The sequence below is a fragment of the Nothoprocta perdicaria genome, unplaced genomic scaffold (assembly GCF_003342845.1).
Source record: "Nothoprocta perdicaria isolate Ctin4 unplaced genomic scaffold, notPer1 scaffold_41, whole genome shotgun sequence".
Taxonomy (NCBI): domain Eukaryota; kingdom Metazoa; phylum Chordata; class Aves; order Tinamiformes; family Tinamidae; genus Nothoprocta; species Nothoprocta perdicaria.
In genome coordinates, this window is record NW_020455655.1 from 741,806 (window position 1) to 757,121 (window position 15,316).

Genomic DNA, 15,316 nt, shown 5'->3' on the forward strand with positions numbered 1-15,316 from the left:
GCTGGGCACGGGCCCGCGCGGGGCTCTGCCCCCTGGAGCAACGGGGCGCGGGAGAAGGGCCCCGGGCCGGAGCGCGCACGGGGACGCGGAGCGCCGCGCAGCCCCGCGCACGGGCTGCCACATCTCCTCATCGCGGCGGGGACATCAACCGCCTCGCCCCGCGCGAAGRCGCCCCCCGTCCCGCACACGCTGCCCCGGCCGCGCGCGGAGTTTCCAGCGGCTTCGGCTCCGGGAACGAAGGGGTCAAAGCGGAGCCTCCTCTCCCCGCTCCGCCGCGGGGCCGGCCCGGCAGCGGCCCAGCCCCCGGCGCACAAAAGCAGGAAAATACTTCAGGATAAGGAAAAAWGGGCGAAGTTCAGCTCGGCCTTTCACGGGGGAAGCGAGTGAGCCGCGCAAGTCTGGGGTGCTCGGCCAAGCACTTCGTAGTCCTGCAAATCTTTTAAACCAAATGGAAAAAAAAAAACTGAAAAAAATGACAGGCTGTAGTGAAAAGGATGGGGTAAAACTCCTAGCGCCTCCTTTGYGCCGTGCCTGTTACCTCAGGACGTAACTACTGCCAGCTCTAAGTACACACATCTTTAAGTACACACAATGTACACGCACTGCCCCAAAGCATCCCCGTGTCTGCCCTGCAACACTTTTTCAGCGACTGCTTCCAAACAGTAACAGCCATTTGAAACAACTTTTCCACAGTCAGAGCGTGAAGACAAACTGATGCTTAAACCAACTGACAAAAATTACTTTTTCCTCTCAAGTAAAACTGCACATCTAAAACTGTTCAGCTACGCAGTGCCTTAAAAGCTAGTGCTGTCTGAAACGAGCCCTTTGCCAATACAAAAGCCGCAGCAGCAGCTGCAGAAAAGACCATCCCAGTCCTCGAGACTATTAAAACGCAAGGCCTGCAGAGCGATTTGCGGCTTCCCCGGCCCCCGGGGACCACAGAGACCCATTTCAGGCCCCAGAGAATCCAGGAGAAGCTTTGATTTACGGCTAACAAGGCCCTGCCTTCAATCTTCTCACTAACGCACGGCAGTCTGCAGATGAGATGTGCTGAAAGAGCCTCAGATCTCTGCACGCGCCGCCTCGCATCGCAGGCTGGGCTGAAACCGGGCACTGAGACTAATGTACAACTTGAAGGGGACGACACCAACACACCGAAAATGACACTCGGAGCTCCTAAGAGTTGACAAAATAAGAAAATGTTCTTTCTGAAATAATTCAAGCATACCAGAAAGTCAAATCATTGAAAATACTTCCATGGAAACCAGATCCAATTCTTTAAAGTAAGGATTGCCATCGACATATTTGCAATTGCTTGAGCACCTCCATGTACACGTGCTCAGCTTTTAAAATGGCTCTGCCTGGAAGGAATGGCAAGACCAAGTCCCCACACAAATACTAGCATGCAACTACGTTAAAAATGATGGCATAGATGTTAAATACGCGGTGTGAAAACCTAACTTTGCCACACAGTGTTAGGGCTTCCTTTCTCCTCCCTAGAGCAGCCTGCTCTTTAGGTACTTGTAAAGAGCAGCTGCAATAAAAAATCTCTATAAAACATTAACTGAGAATATTTACTAACAAAATTAGCTTTTGTCAGTACAAGGAAATCATCGGCATTTACCATAATGTAGGTACAACAATAATAAATCAATGCAACTGCACAAAGCCAGTGCCAACACTGTCTACATCTGTAGACAAGCTAGCCTAAAGACAGGTACCTCCAAAACAATTCAACACACAACTCTGCTCCTGAATTAATTCCCAACAAACCTACAGGACATTAATTTCATGTCACTGAAAAGGACATTAGTTGTCCTACCCTCAATTCCACTAATGGAGTGTACCACACCGGGAATTCAACACCGTACTTGTATTAAAATACTATTTTTCACTGTACACTTGCAAAGTTTATTCATCTTATAGGATGAAGTCATAATTCCATCAAGCACATCAAACTTCATCCCATCCAGGTTTGACTGGATGAAAAACAGGCATAAAATGGAATACTTTCAAAAACTGCAGAAAACATAACAGGCAATGTTGTTGCTATTATTTCTGAATGTGAAGGAAGTACCACCCGATAACTACTCCAAATACTTCTGAAGACCAAAGAACGTTTCTTGTTTTCCAGTTGCAATTCTTTTTAATCCTCATTTAAGCTAAGCAACAGCTGCTCTGAAATTTGTTTTCTTAAGAGAATCATGTTACAGTGAAATGAATCATAGCTGGATCAGTGATACTGTACTCAATGCAGTTGTTTACTCCATTTTTTCTTGGTGACAAGTCAAGGGTTAATCTTATGACTCAGCCTGACAAAACAAGTCAGCTGGAGACAGGGCCAATTTTTTAAACTTGATTTCAGACAGACATGCCGTCAGCAGAGGAGCACTGAACTGATATGCACTTTGTAGCCTGAATTGTTTCCACTCATGACCCTGCAGAGTGTGTCCAACACAATAAACTGACTGTTTCCCTAAGTATATAGATTAGGAAATCTGATGCAAACTGAAATACTGACCTAATAATAAACCAGACCACCTGTATAAGAGTATTTTCAAAGATCATTTTTAGACTACAGTTCTTTTATGTGAACTCTATATTTTCTTTCAAAACACAGGCTTTTACGTCAAATACATTTTTGTCCAACTTTTCAAAACCACCAAGAAAACCCACAATAGGCATATATAGCCCATTGTTTATGAGTTAGTATATAAATACACCCTTTCTGAGATCATATAGATCACTGAAAATTACCTGTGGATACCACAAATAAATTTGTGAATATCAAAAGTACTTCAACAAGTTTATTGCCTCTTAACATAATTATTGTAAATGGGTCTATCAGAACACAAGAGGCAAAACTTTTACACCAAATTACCTGCAACTAAAATTTAAATTTCCTCTCACTGGCAGCAGCTTTTTTTTGCACACTGGCAAGAAAAGGCAAGTGGAGAGTCTGCTTAAGCCCTTCTGAAAAGCGGTATCTCAGTCACKAACGCGCTGTTGCTGGGGATAACGACACTCATCACAGATCCCTATCTCCCCCCAGCCCACGCTTCCAGTCCCCCCAGGGACGAAAGGCGGCCGGGGAAGCTGCCCCCGCAAAAGCCCCGCGGCTACCTYGGCCACTCGCCCAGGGCAGCAGGACTGAACCAGGGATCACCACAGGTGATAGAACCGGGAACCAGGCAGAGACAGACCCCAGGCGATGCCCCAATGAGGTAAAGGCAGCGATGGGGCCTACAGGAAGAAGGACACAAAAGACTGMGGGACAGCCTGTTGCTAATTAAAACACAGGCAGCAACTTGACTGAGCAACTTCTGTTGCAACAGCTCTGAAATGACTTCTAGGAGTCTCAGCAGAACTGATTTTAAAGCCACAAATTCACAATGATTGAACTAGAGCAAGGCCAGAGTTAGGATCACTTGTGAAGTTGTCTAAATCATACACAATGCGGCCACTAAAAGAGCGTGGCTTTCAAGTCTTCTAAAGATCAACGCTAGCTGTTCTGCATGGAAAACATCGTGTTTATTACGCAGTCCTTTATTTATTCCATCAGCTATGTTAAATATAATAAAAAAGCCACGAAGGGAACTGCCCAGTAAAAAGGCAGAGGAGACTAACTTTATGGAAGGCGATTTGAAACAACTGAGTAGCTTTTTAGAGGAAAAACAAAAGATCACAAAATGCACAGGAAGTTTGAAGCAAACTGGTTTGCTTATCTCTGCCGCAGCCGGCAGCTTTGGAGCTTTCCTGTTCAAAAGGCCTGGCTTTAACTTCACGGTTTACATTCATGTTGCTATAACCAGAGGGAAAGGCTGAAAGGGGCTGAAAAAAAGCCCAAATACGAATGTGATTAGTATCAAATGCCATCTGTTATTTTTACCTGGCAGTACTACATGCTTTTTATTTTTATTTTTAATAAAAATTCCCAGTCACATATGACAGATTTAAATGAAAAATAAATTGAGTGTATTTTTAAAAAGGAAACTATAATTAGAAAGCTGGTAAAGCCATTAGAAAGTAGCAGTTCTCCAAATAATATTGAACTTTAGTTGACTGTATTTTTACATGGAAGTTTTACTAGAATGGAAAAATGAGGGAAAAAGAAAAAAGGTAGTTTTGCCTCCCCTCTCCAGAATCAACCTCAAAGCTGTTTATTTGAAGATCTTAAACTTGTGTTTCAAAACTTTCCAGATACTGCTTTGATAGGTAACACATTATTAACTCTCCAATTCGGAAGGAATTATGCTGAAAACATTAGCACTTAAAAATATTCTGAAAACCTCTATATGAGGCTCTTAACTTGAAAAGTAAATGTTTATCATCCTGAGAAAAGAACTAATCGCACCAAAGCCCAGTAATCCCCAACACAGAAGGTGCCAGGACGACAAGGCGACTTGACCTGGGGAGAACTTCACAACTTTCTGCAAAGATTGCGGCTCTTTGTGCAACTTGCAGAGCAGTTCCGAGTCACGCATCTTTTCGCACCAACTCAGCGTGGCCAAGAAAATCTACTTGCAAAATCCGAAAGCGACAGAGGGGTCCCTCTGCTGGCCCGACTTTAGCATCATTTAACTTTTATTTCCTGCCTGAAGTGCAGCCCGTTCTGCCGCGCTCCTGTGTCCCCGAAGGGGAAGAGGCCGCTCCAGCTGCACTGACACCGCTTCCCTGCAGGTGGCTCCATAGGCAAAACGGGAGCGCAGACCGACGCGCACACGAACACTTGGAATTTGTTGAATAATTCAGCATCAGACAGGCTTTACAAGAGGGTCAGTCAAGACGCAGGCAGCTGAGCTGCGCCTCGGCATGTGCTGCCGCTGCTTCCCCTGCTCTCTGGGGCTCCGACCCTCTGCTTGGAAGCTGCTTTTGCAAATGGARCTGAAGGATAGAGTGAAAGGAAAACAAACAGGCCTGCTGCCAGCCGCAGGCAGAAATCCGGCCAGGACTGCCCAGCCTCTAAACCCAAAACCCTGTAAAGCAAATTCCCAAGACTGGACAAACTGTTTTCTTTACCAGTCTTGCCTTCCCACCAAATTCAGCATTAAATCGATATGTAATTTAATGTAATTTTTAGTTCGTGTGTGTGTAAATTAYTGTCTTCCTCAGAAATGCATTTGAACGTGATATAGTGCTGCTCCCATCAACACACACCTGAGTCTGTACGTATATAATGTTATCCAGCCAAGGCAGCCCGGGTGAGCGGGGGGCCCGGCTGCCGCTCCCGCCCCCATGGACATCAGGGCTTCCCGCAGCCTCCAGCACCACCCCGCAAGCAAAACCGCCATCAAGCAAAAGATACTCAGCAGCAGTCTTCAAACAAGCTGTTATCCTTATCAAGCGTTATAAAATACCACATTCATTTATGCTAGAGGTAAAGCAGAAGCTGTGACAGTTTCATATCATTTTTTTTTTGTAAAATTATGCAAAAAAACTATCCAAGCTGCAATTAGTGTAATTTTTTCAGATGGCTATTTCAGAACCATGCAATAATTTAAGATTCTCCTATACAGGTACCAACCAAACATTCGATGCTCTTGAGTGGAAATCTGTCATGAAAGCTTAAAAACAAGTAACATTACAGTTAATAACATGAACTCCAACAAATCTGAACCAAACAGAGCAATAAYCTATCATTAAAGAAAACACCTGGAAAGGCTTTCCCCAGAGCAGATCCCTCAGCACAACCAGAGGCCAGGACAGACACTTTGCACGGGAGGTCYGGGAGCCACCCCAACCTCTCTGCTAGGAGATGGTTATGAAGGGCCTCGTACACTCGAGGTCAGTGCGAGCTCTGCCCCGCTCACGGGAGCACTTTGCCATGGAGCGCTTTGCTGTTCAATGACAGCTAAACACCCTGACCTTCTCCCGTAGCAAAAGGAAGGCTATAATCTGTTATAATCTGAAGCTGCTGCTATTCTCAGACTAATTTCAAAGCTAAAATTGAAGAGAACTGCAATAATACAACAAAAAGACCAAGTCCCAATAAAATGATTTAAGAAACCGCTTGAAAATGGAAGCAACCATTTCCTAGAGGGCTTCYCTGAAGATGCTGCCCTTTGAACCAGGCCAAAGGAAAGAGCAGAGTGGAGCAGAGCCACATAAGCATGGGAGGAAAAAGACTGTGAATCACAACCAAGAAATCACGAGCTCTGTGGTATTCTCCTCATACAGATTTCTTTGCCTGCTTCCATCATTTGAACTTGTCTTACAAAACACAGCACAGKATCAAAAACAAGGGGCAGATGAGCTACTACTGTCTTTGAGTGCTAAATACTGAAGACCAGGATGACAGCTGAACAGAATCACAACTTGACCGCACGAGACGGCGCAAACAGCCCAAACGGACCCTAAGGGCCACGCTGTGTGTTCTGACATCACCACCAGCCAGTGTAAAATATCCCACCATGAAGTCAGGTAAACATCACAGAACTATGCAGAAGGCTTCATTCAGGCACATGTTTCCAAGCAGAAGCATGGACTTTGCCAGGTTAATGCATGGAGGTTGCTCTATGCCAGGTTACTTCAATACACATCAAGCTTTCTAATATTGAGGATAATCCTCTAAAGAAGGTCCACTCACCTTGGTGAATGCAATAATATTTTTAATACAACCTAATTATTAACATCTCAAATACCATCCCTCAAACATCCTGAAGTCTGGATCGTTTTCCCCCTACTTCAAATCATTTCCTCTTGCTGCTTGGGGAGAGGTGGAGGAAGGAGGGAGCACAAAAATTACTTTCTTGCTAAAACCTTCAGGCCCCCTTGGTATCTTAAGGCATCCCTTTCAACATARTTCTGAAGTTTGTTCTTAAAAATCTAACATGATACAAAAAATGCCTGCAGTACTTTGGAGGTAACTCCGTGCATGCAAACCAACTTCTTACTAGCTTTTGTTAGTAAAGAATTCCTGCAAAGATCAGCATGTGCAGAATACACCGGCTGAATATATTCATATACAGAATATATATGAATACACATACATATATTCTAGAGGGTGATACATGAGAAAACCCTATAATCAAGGTATAAATTCTCTTAAACATATTGCTAAATTCTACTGAGTTTGAATTTGGACACAGATCTCTGCTGTAAAAAAGGCTTCATCAATCAAATCAATCAAAAAAGGCTTAACAATCTCTTATTTAATAACTGGCAATCTGAGGTTGGATATTAACTCATAGCCTCCAAGTCTAAAACATTGTGCATCTCCAAACAGTTGTCAGCAATGGCATTACATAGAACACAGATAGGTGTGCTGGCGTGCCACAGCTGATTTTCCATGTATTTCCATGGAATCCATTTACACCGTGTATTTCAGGTTATTTCTTAGCTGACAAGAGACTAATAAATGACAAAAGAAATATCACAGACATTTAGAGGACTTTTTCTTCGCATTATTACTGCCCGGTGCGTGCTGATCGTGGCCCYGCTCGCGAGGGCTCGGGCCGACCTCGCTCACGCCTGGGCGCCAGGGCGGCCTGTGAGGCCCCTTGGCCTGCGTGGCCTGGGCCTGGCCGGGCAGCACAACCGCTCCCGCCGCCGCCGCACACGGCCTGAGGGCGGTTCCATCAGAGGAACTCCTACAACCAGAGATGTCCTCAGGAACACCACAAGAGCTCTGAATCTCTCATGGTACTGCAGCTGTCACTAAGCAGTAATTCCTTTCTGTTACTGCAATAAAACCTGCTCACAGACATCTTTTTGTCCCATTCAAACCTGGCTCAAGTTAGCAGTAAGAAGAAATAAGCAGCTGAGGTTTAGTTTTAATTCTTCCTACAAAGGCTTGGATTTAGTAGTTTAGTTATAATGCAACATAAATCCTGGCAAATCAACATCTAAAATTCTGGGGGGGCAATAACCTGTCACTTAGGTAACTTAAGGTAGCCGAACTTACATCTGCCCGGTGCATTTTTGCAAATAAAATCCAAACATTTGTTTTTTACAGCAAAACAGTAAGTTCAGATTCCCAGTTGCATTTCAAAAATAACTAAAGAATTTGTTAGCATATTTCTATATAACTACTTTTACTTTAGACTCTGAAAAATACAAGTAGGAAGGAATATATCAAAACAAGCAATTTTGAAAAATATCAGATCTACCCAAGAGAAAAAGACACAAGCTAGAAGAAAAAAAAAAGTTWAAAACCCCTTATTTCTTTAAAAATATATAGCCATCTTTTTACCAAAGTATTTTTAAAGTAAAGAAATTACTTAAAAAATGTATGCTCTGTTTTGACTTTCTTGGATATTCAGTAATATTTAGTTTTGTATCATGGTCCAAATACAGCAAATCTCTCTTTTTTTTAAATTATTTTCTTGGTGATTTGTTAATTTGTCATCTCACTTCAAGGGTCTGCTTAGGACAGGAAGCATTTAAATACACAGAAACAGTACTTAAAAAAATGCATCTCAGCAATCATCGATTATTCACAGTAACAGCACTTTATTGCTGAGATTGGTATAGTATTTAATAAAAAAATTAATCAGCATTTTGTTGTCTTCACTCTTCATTCAGAAGACTAATTAAATGCAAAACATTAGAAAAATACTGCTTCTTAAAATTAATGCCTAGTAAGAGAAATGAGATAAATTTTTCATTCACTAAAATGATCTCTTTACCTGGCTAATTCTACTAAATATTAAAGATGTAATGCAAGTTTTATTACTCCTAGAATTACAGCAATAAATTACACGGAAATTGCACTGCTATGTGTTTCAGCTTCTCTGACATTTTAGATATATTTTTGTTAATCCAGCAAAAAATCATCCGCTAGACTCTAAAGCCACCCTACATAACACACAACTGTTAAAATGTAAATTGCCAAACTATTTTTAGCTGCTGCTGAAGCTGGGGGGTGGGGAAAGGAAGAAGAGGGAGAAAAGAAAGAAAAAAAAGAAAGAAAGAAAAAAGAAGAAGAAGAATATTCCTGGCCTCGGGAATAATGATTTGAGGCATTGTGTTCATTTTGTTTATCAAGCAGCTATTCAACCTCTAGTGGGGCCCAAGTGCTTATGCAAGCAGAAGCTTTTGAGAGTGCCTGCAGCTGCAGTCGTGGCTCCCAGGTAGGCTGCAGGTTCAGGCACAGCTGCCCCAGGCTCTTCGCAGCTATCGCTGCTCCATCTGCAAGCACGGCTAAAATAGGATTTCAGGTTCAGATTCCYGTATATATCACTGGGAGCAGGGGGAGGGCGAGGGGAAAGGGAGGAAGGAGAGAAGCGGGGAGATGCGAGGGCTAGGAGACACCGTCCATGCTTCAGCCTTAATACAGAATAAAAAGATCAGACCCATTTTGCTCCCACTATATTAGAGCGGCCTGTGCAGCCCGCGCTATTCAGCCTATCCGGCTTTGAGTTATGACTCATCCAAGTGCACCTGCGCCCATGTGTTAAGCAGTGCCAAATAAAAGCCCAACATCCATTTACACAACAAAGAGATGTACCCCGTGAGGCAGCGCGGCCCCCGCCCCGCCGCTCGCCTCCGCGCACGGACAAAATCATCCTGCCCCTCTCTTCGCTGGGGATTTGGCACTTCACGTGGATTTTTAAATGCAGATTCATTTATAAACATTTTTCTTCCTTTTAAGAATAAAGCATGTTTAATACCACAAAACACCCCTATAGCATTAGATTATCACAGCCATTAATGATTTTTCCACCAAAACCCTTCCAACCTTTTTCATCAAAGCCCTTTATTCTCRAAGGATAAATTTTCAAGCAAAGAGGGATCAACAAACTAGTTGCTTGAAAGCTTTCCTGATGCTAGGCTGAAGTTAGGAAAGGCTTAATGAAGGCTTTAAAATCCACCAGGGCTTCACAATGAACATCTGACTCGGTGATTTATGCATATTAATAACCTCAGTCCTACTGAGGCAAGCTGAGCTGTACATGTCCTCCGAATCTTAATGTCTTCAGCTCCACTGGGATTATTACAAATGTAAATTTCTAAGATTCTCAGCTATTAATCTCTGTCTGTCCTCCTGTTCAGCAACATAATGACTAATTAAACATCAAAAAACCTGTACAGGAGATCTTCTTTGACAGCTCCTGGCCCAGCTCGCTTCCCAAGAGAGGAATTCAAATGACAGGGACAAGTGGGTAGCAGCATATGAGCAAGCTACAAATCACTGCTATGAAATCTAAAAATTACACATCAAATATGTATTTAGTCCTCAGGAACCACTCCCAACTACCTGGCCTAGCTGTTCGTGCCCAGCAGATAGCCTTCCCCACGGCAGGCTAAATGATTGGATGTCAGAAAAGCACAGCACACCGAGTCTAATTTCTTTACAAGTAAAAATTGTAGTACTTACGGAAGAAGGCAAACCAGGGGGCACCTTTCTTACTTTCTTTGTCTGTAAAGGATCTGCGTACAGAAAAACAACACATTTCATCAAGCATGCTGTCTTATGGACAGAAACAAATGAAGAGCTACCTCACACAGTTGTTGTTTTTCCACAGTGGATTTCCTGTTTTCTAATTTTATGCTTTTTTATTCTGCACCAATGAAATTTGTTTCTAACACCAATACAAGTAGTTATTTAAATATGCAATGCACTATCGTCCTTGTTTAAAATAAAGTTTTGTTAAATAATTACTTTTGATTCTTTTCATAAGGAAAACAGATATTCTTAAGACAATTGCATCAAACACGGATGCCATTATACACTAAGAAACAAAGATTTTGGATGGATAGGGAGGAAATAAGAATGATTATTGACAGAGATGCTTTCCTTTTCTGCAGTTTAAAGGCAGAAATTTATCAAAGATAAATTTATGACATACTGAAGTCTGATTTATTTTCTAAAAAACAGCAACAYCATGTAAAATTCTACATGGATGAGGCAAAACAAAGCTACAAATAACAGCAAATCCAATAAACTATTTACTTTTTCATAGATCATGAAGATAATGCAACTCAATTTTCATGTAATAGGAAAGTTAAAAATAYAATACCTGCTTCGTTGTACCAATAATTATCTTCACACACAAAAGCAGGCAGCTAGTATCACTAAATGAAAACTCTGAACCAGTTTAGTTGGCTTCTAATAAAATCCATATGGATAGCATCCATGCAAATTAGGAGTTGACTGATGTTCCGGAGACCAATAAATATCCGGCAATATTATCATTTATACAGTTGACTGAGCCTTCAATTAAAATACAGARTTTCTACTTTTCCATTTTTGTTCAGAATGTATAATCACATTTTTAGTATAAGATATGACAAGATAAAAATTAATTACTCCTTCCTCTGTGTTGTGAAGGCAAGAAACTGCAGGTGAAAATATCCCTGGATATCTTTACTCTGTTCATTTCACATGGTATGTCTGAATAGAAAATAAAAGGATTTGGGGGATTTTAAAAGAGATTTGCAGTGCACTCAAAGTGTGACCTAGAAGGCAACAGTGGCCGATTTGCATGAACATTTTGCAGTGGGGAATTTATAAAGAGACTAAAATCCTGGATAGGCAACTTCTTCTCCAGGCTAAAACTGACATAATTCAGCTTTGCTTTAAGTTCCTAGCAGTTCAGTAACATCTAACTAGTCCAGCAGAGGAGGAGGAGAGGGGAGAGGAGAAAAAAAAAAAAAGAGAGAGAGAGAGGGAGAGAGAGTTTCTTGATTCACTGGAAACAAGAGATAGAAATCTCGTTTTTCCCACCCCGAAACTCCAGAAAGACCTTTCTGTCCATGTGTACCTGCTACCTGTCCACAGCCAGGATTACAATTCTCCAGATTCAGCCAGTACAGAAAGATAAACACTCTGCTGTTAGTGGCTGGCAGAGGTTTTACCCTTTGAATTTCCCTTTCAAATAAAAAAAACAGAGGAGCATGACCAATGACCACACTTGATAATACTTATCAAGAATGATTTTTTCAAAAACATTTGTAAAGACAAGCCTAGAATTAATTGACAGTTGTCTTGGCAACAGGTCAAAAAAGCTATATAAAAACAATGTTTTTAAAAATACAGACACATGTGTATGTGCAATATATAACAACACATGCATGTACAGACACATAATAATAGTTATAAAGTGGGATACATATCAGTAAAGTTTTGAAAAACAATTTCGAGCATGTTCAGGACTATTTAATGTAATAGAAATTTAAAATCTCTAGCTAATATTGAAGATACTTCAGGTAACAATTTTTATTTGGTGAAACATTGTTTTTGGATAATCTACGGCTTCAGTTACACATTTCTAACAAAGAAAAGTTTAATATGGAATAGAAATACTATACAGAGGGAAGAATATTTAAAAATAAACAGAACCTGAGCAACCATAGCAATGTATGATAGTAATACTGAATTATGATAGCTTTTAAATTGCAGTATCAGATTACTGTCTCTGTTTTGGTACTAGAGAAGGAATTAAAAAAAGTCATGTCCAGTTATCCGCAATACTATTAGAGCATAAACAATTAAGCAGCTGGCTCACTTTGGATTCCCTAACTCAACAGAAAGTCTGTAAAGCCATCACATATTACTAGTGATTGAACCTGAAAAGACTTGCTCTATGTCTAAGCATATCTAGAATAAAATGAAAATACTGTTATGATATTGTGACAATTTTTAGGCAAATTCCTGCTGGCATATTTTGCAAGGTAGTTTTATTATAGGTTAATCTATTATTCAATTGCAAAGAACTTTAAAGGCATGTTGAACTGTTAACAATGAACTATATATTACCCTGAACAAAGTAACTTTTAGCATATAAAAACATAATTGTTTCCCCTTTGTGTCTTTTCCCTGCTAAATAATGCTAATGACCTCAAGGTCAGGCATTTCCAGGAGTTAATGATGGCATGGGTTAAGGGCACTCAGCTGGTCATCAACTCCTATCCATCTGTCATTATTGCTTTTGCAATTAAGGGTTTTATTGGAATTTCTTGTTTTATAAGCAATACTGATCAGTGTTGAACCCATAATGACTAAAATTTTAATAATTTTGGTTTTGCTCTTACATAGCTACTTGCTGTAATTTGAATTCCTCAGTGCAGAACAACTTCAGTTGAATAAAATGAGTTGTCATGAAAAAATAATTAAAAAAAAAAGAAATGCAGAAACACACCACAAATTAAAGCTGAAAAAACTATGTTACTGACCTAGAGCTGGTGAGTCATGAAGTGGTCTTCGGCGCTGATTTGTGCCAGAGAATGGGTAGTAGGGTGTTCCAGGTTTTCCTGAGGATGACAGCTGACCTGGACTTCCAAGCCCCATATCTGACCGAAGCAGACTAGACTGCAAAATATACAGGGTAAAGTAAATATAAGTTCTATAAAATTAAACTGTTAATATTCATGTTAATAAGCCATTATTTGCATATAGTGCTCCAGCCAGAGCCATTTATTGGGTTTTCAGTAAAGGTCTTATGAGTTCAAAATACAATGTTCACTTGTYAACATTTAAATTCAGAGAATAAGACAGAGTAAGTTTGGCTGTGGGCCTGCCCAGTACATAACCATTCATGTTTACAAGGTCTGAACGAATTGATTCATACTCAAACTATAAACAAAAAAAATACTTYGTTTAGCTTGCAATGCAACACCTCATCCATCATACAATATAAATAGAATTGATAAAAAACMTGCTAGAAGTTTATAGTGTGACATTAGGTTTTAGCACATACTTAAAAAGCCAGACATATTACATTCATAAAAACATGTTATAATTGTCCCAAAGATCATTTTTAAACACACAGAGATAACAGATTAAAGCACAGAACACAACAAATCTGACATTTTTAAACTTTCAAACTAACAACATGGTTGAATTCTTCTTTTTTATCCATGCAGTGGCTACAACCATATAATAATAGTTAAAACATGCATTATATACTGCTTGGCCTCAATGTTTGGATTTCTCTTCTGAAAATTAAATGGAGGTTGGCAATTCATGTGAAGTTTGGACAATTCTGGACAATTCCTTTTTTTTTTTTTTTTTTAAATTAGTAGTTTGTACCATGCTTAGCCTTGTTTTCATCTGGAAGAAAGCAATCTGGGAATGAAAGCCACAGGCCCGTGAAGCCAGCCCGGGGCTCCCAAGCTTGAACACTGGGTGCTTCATGCAGCCATGCTCACAGAGCAGTAGTTCCACCCTGCCTCGCACACGGCATAAGGCACTTGGCTTTGTAGACAGTGTTTTAAGGTCAATGTGGAACCAGCTGTCCTTCCGAGACCACTGCTTTGATCTTCACTTCTGCATGCTAGGCCAGCAGCCGGTGCAGCCACCCTGGTACCATTTGCTGGCGCGGGGCGGCAAGGGGCACCGGCCTGCGGACGGCAGGACAGCGGTGCCGCCRGCCCGCGCTCACACTGTGCCGCCATCATCTCATCGCTGACACGAAAGAGCACAGACCTGCTGAGGGGATTAACGCTCACGTGGCGCCAAAAGGAAAAGYGGGAGGCGTCTCCTTGCAGGCCGCAGCTCTGTGGCTGGCACTGGTGATCAACCAAGCGGACTCATAGCCCGGCCCACAGCACCGACCGCCCATGCGCTGCTGCTTCCTGAGGCCGCTGCAACAGCCACAGACATCGGTGCTCCCGGTCCTCCCAACCCTTCCTRCTGAGGCCTTAACACTCTCACTCAAACATATGCAAACATATTCTTAGATTGTGTCATTCAAGATGGTTCTTTTAGTGTTATCTACATATTCCCATCAGAAGCTTTCACTTGTTTCATTGTCAAGATCTGTATTATATGTACAATTAGAAATGATAAACAAAATAATCAATAAATGATTGCCTTTTTCTGGATAAATAGATTTGCATCATATCACTACCAAAATACATAACTGTTACTTGACTGAAGACTAAATCTAAACTCTTATAACTGAGAATAGTAGAGCAGGAAGGAGTCATTCAGTTAYAAACTTTAAAAAACAACATTCTGGGAGGGTGAAGAAGTAACTATTTGTTAGAGATCTATGACGCACTTTGAAGAACATCAAAGGTAAGAGTGATAAATATGTGTAAGACAAAGTTTCTCGGCAAGGCCAAGCAGTTATTGTTTCCAGCAGCAGAAGCCGGGTGACAGGCAGGGAACAACAGAGGGGCAAAGCTCCTCTGGTCTGACCACGCTGCTGCCCACATGAGCTGCCAAACAGCACTAGAAGCAACATCCTACTCGTGTTGAAAAACCTCCCCAAGAGCATCTCCTTGTGAGCACCAGTAGGATTTTGGAAATGGAGAGGGACCCATACAGACAACTAGAAAAATGTAGAAGGGTCCTCAGCTACACGTGCGGTGCAGGAGGAAGAGACAAAGCACTTCCCCTCCCCGGCCATTCCACAGGCAAATAACTCTA

General features: G+C 41.4%; 1 protein-coding gene across 1 annotated transcript in view; it reads right to left on the minus strand.

Annotated features, from left to right (window-relative positions):
- TCF12 (transcription factor 12) overlaps window positions 1-15,316 on the minus strand; it is a 149,579-nt gene that overhangs the window by 38,267 nt on the left and 95,996 nt on the right. Inside the window, exons 7-8 of the mRNA XM_026045759.1 lie at window positions 13,117-13,252; window positions 10,319-10,371 (exon numbers count right to left, since the gene is read on the minus strand). Coding sequence (XP_025901544.1) covers window positions 10,319-10,371; window positions 13,117-13,252 — 189 coding nt within the window. The remainder of the gene's footprint in view (window positions 1-10,318; window positions 10,372-13,116; window positions 13,253-15,316) is intronic.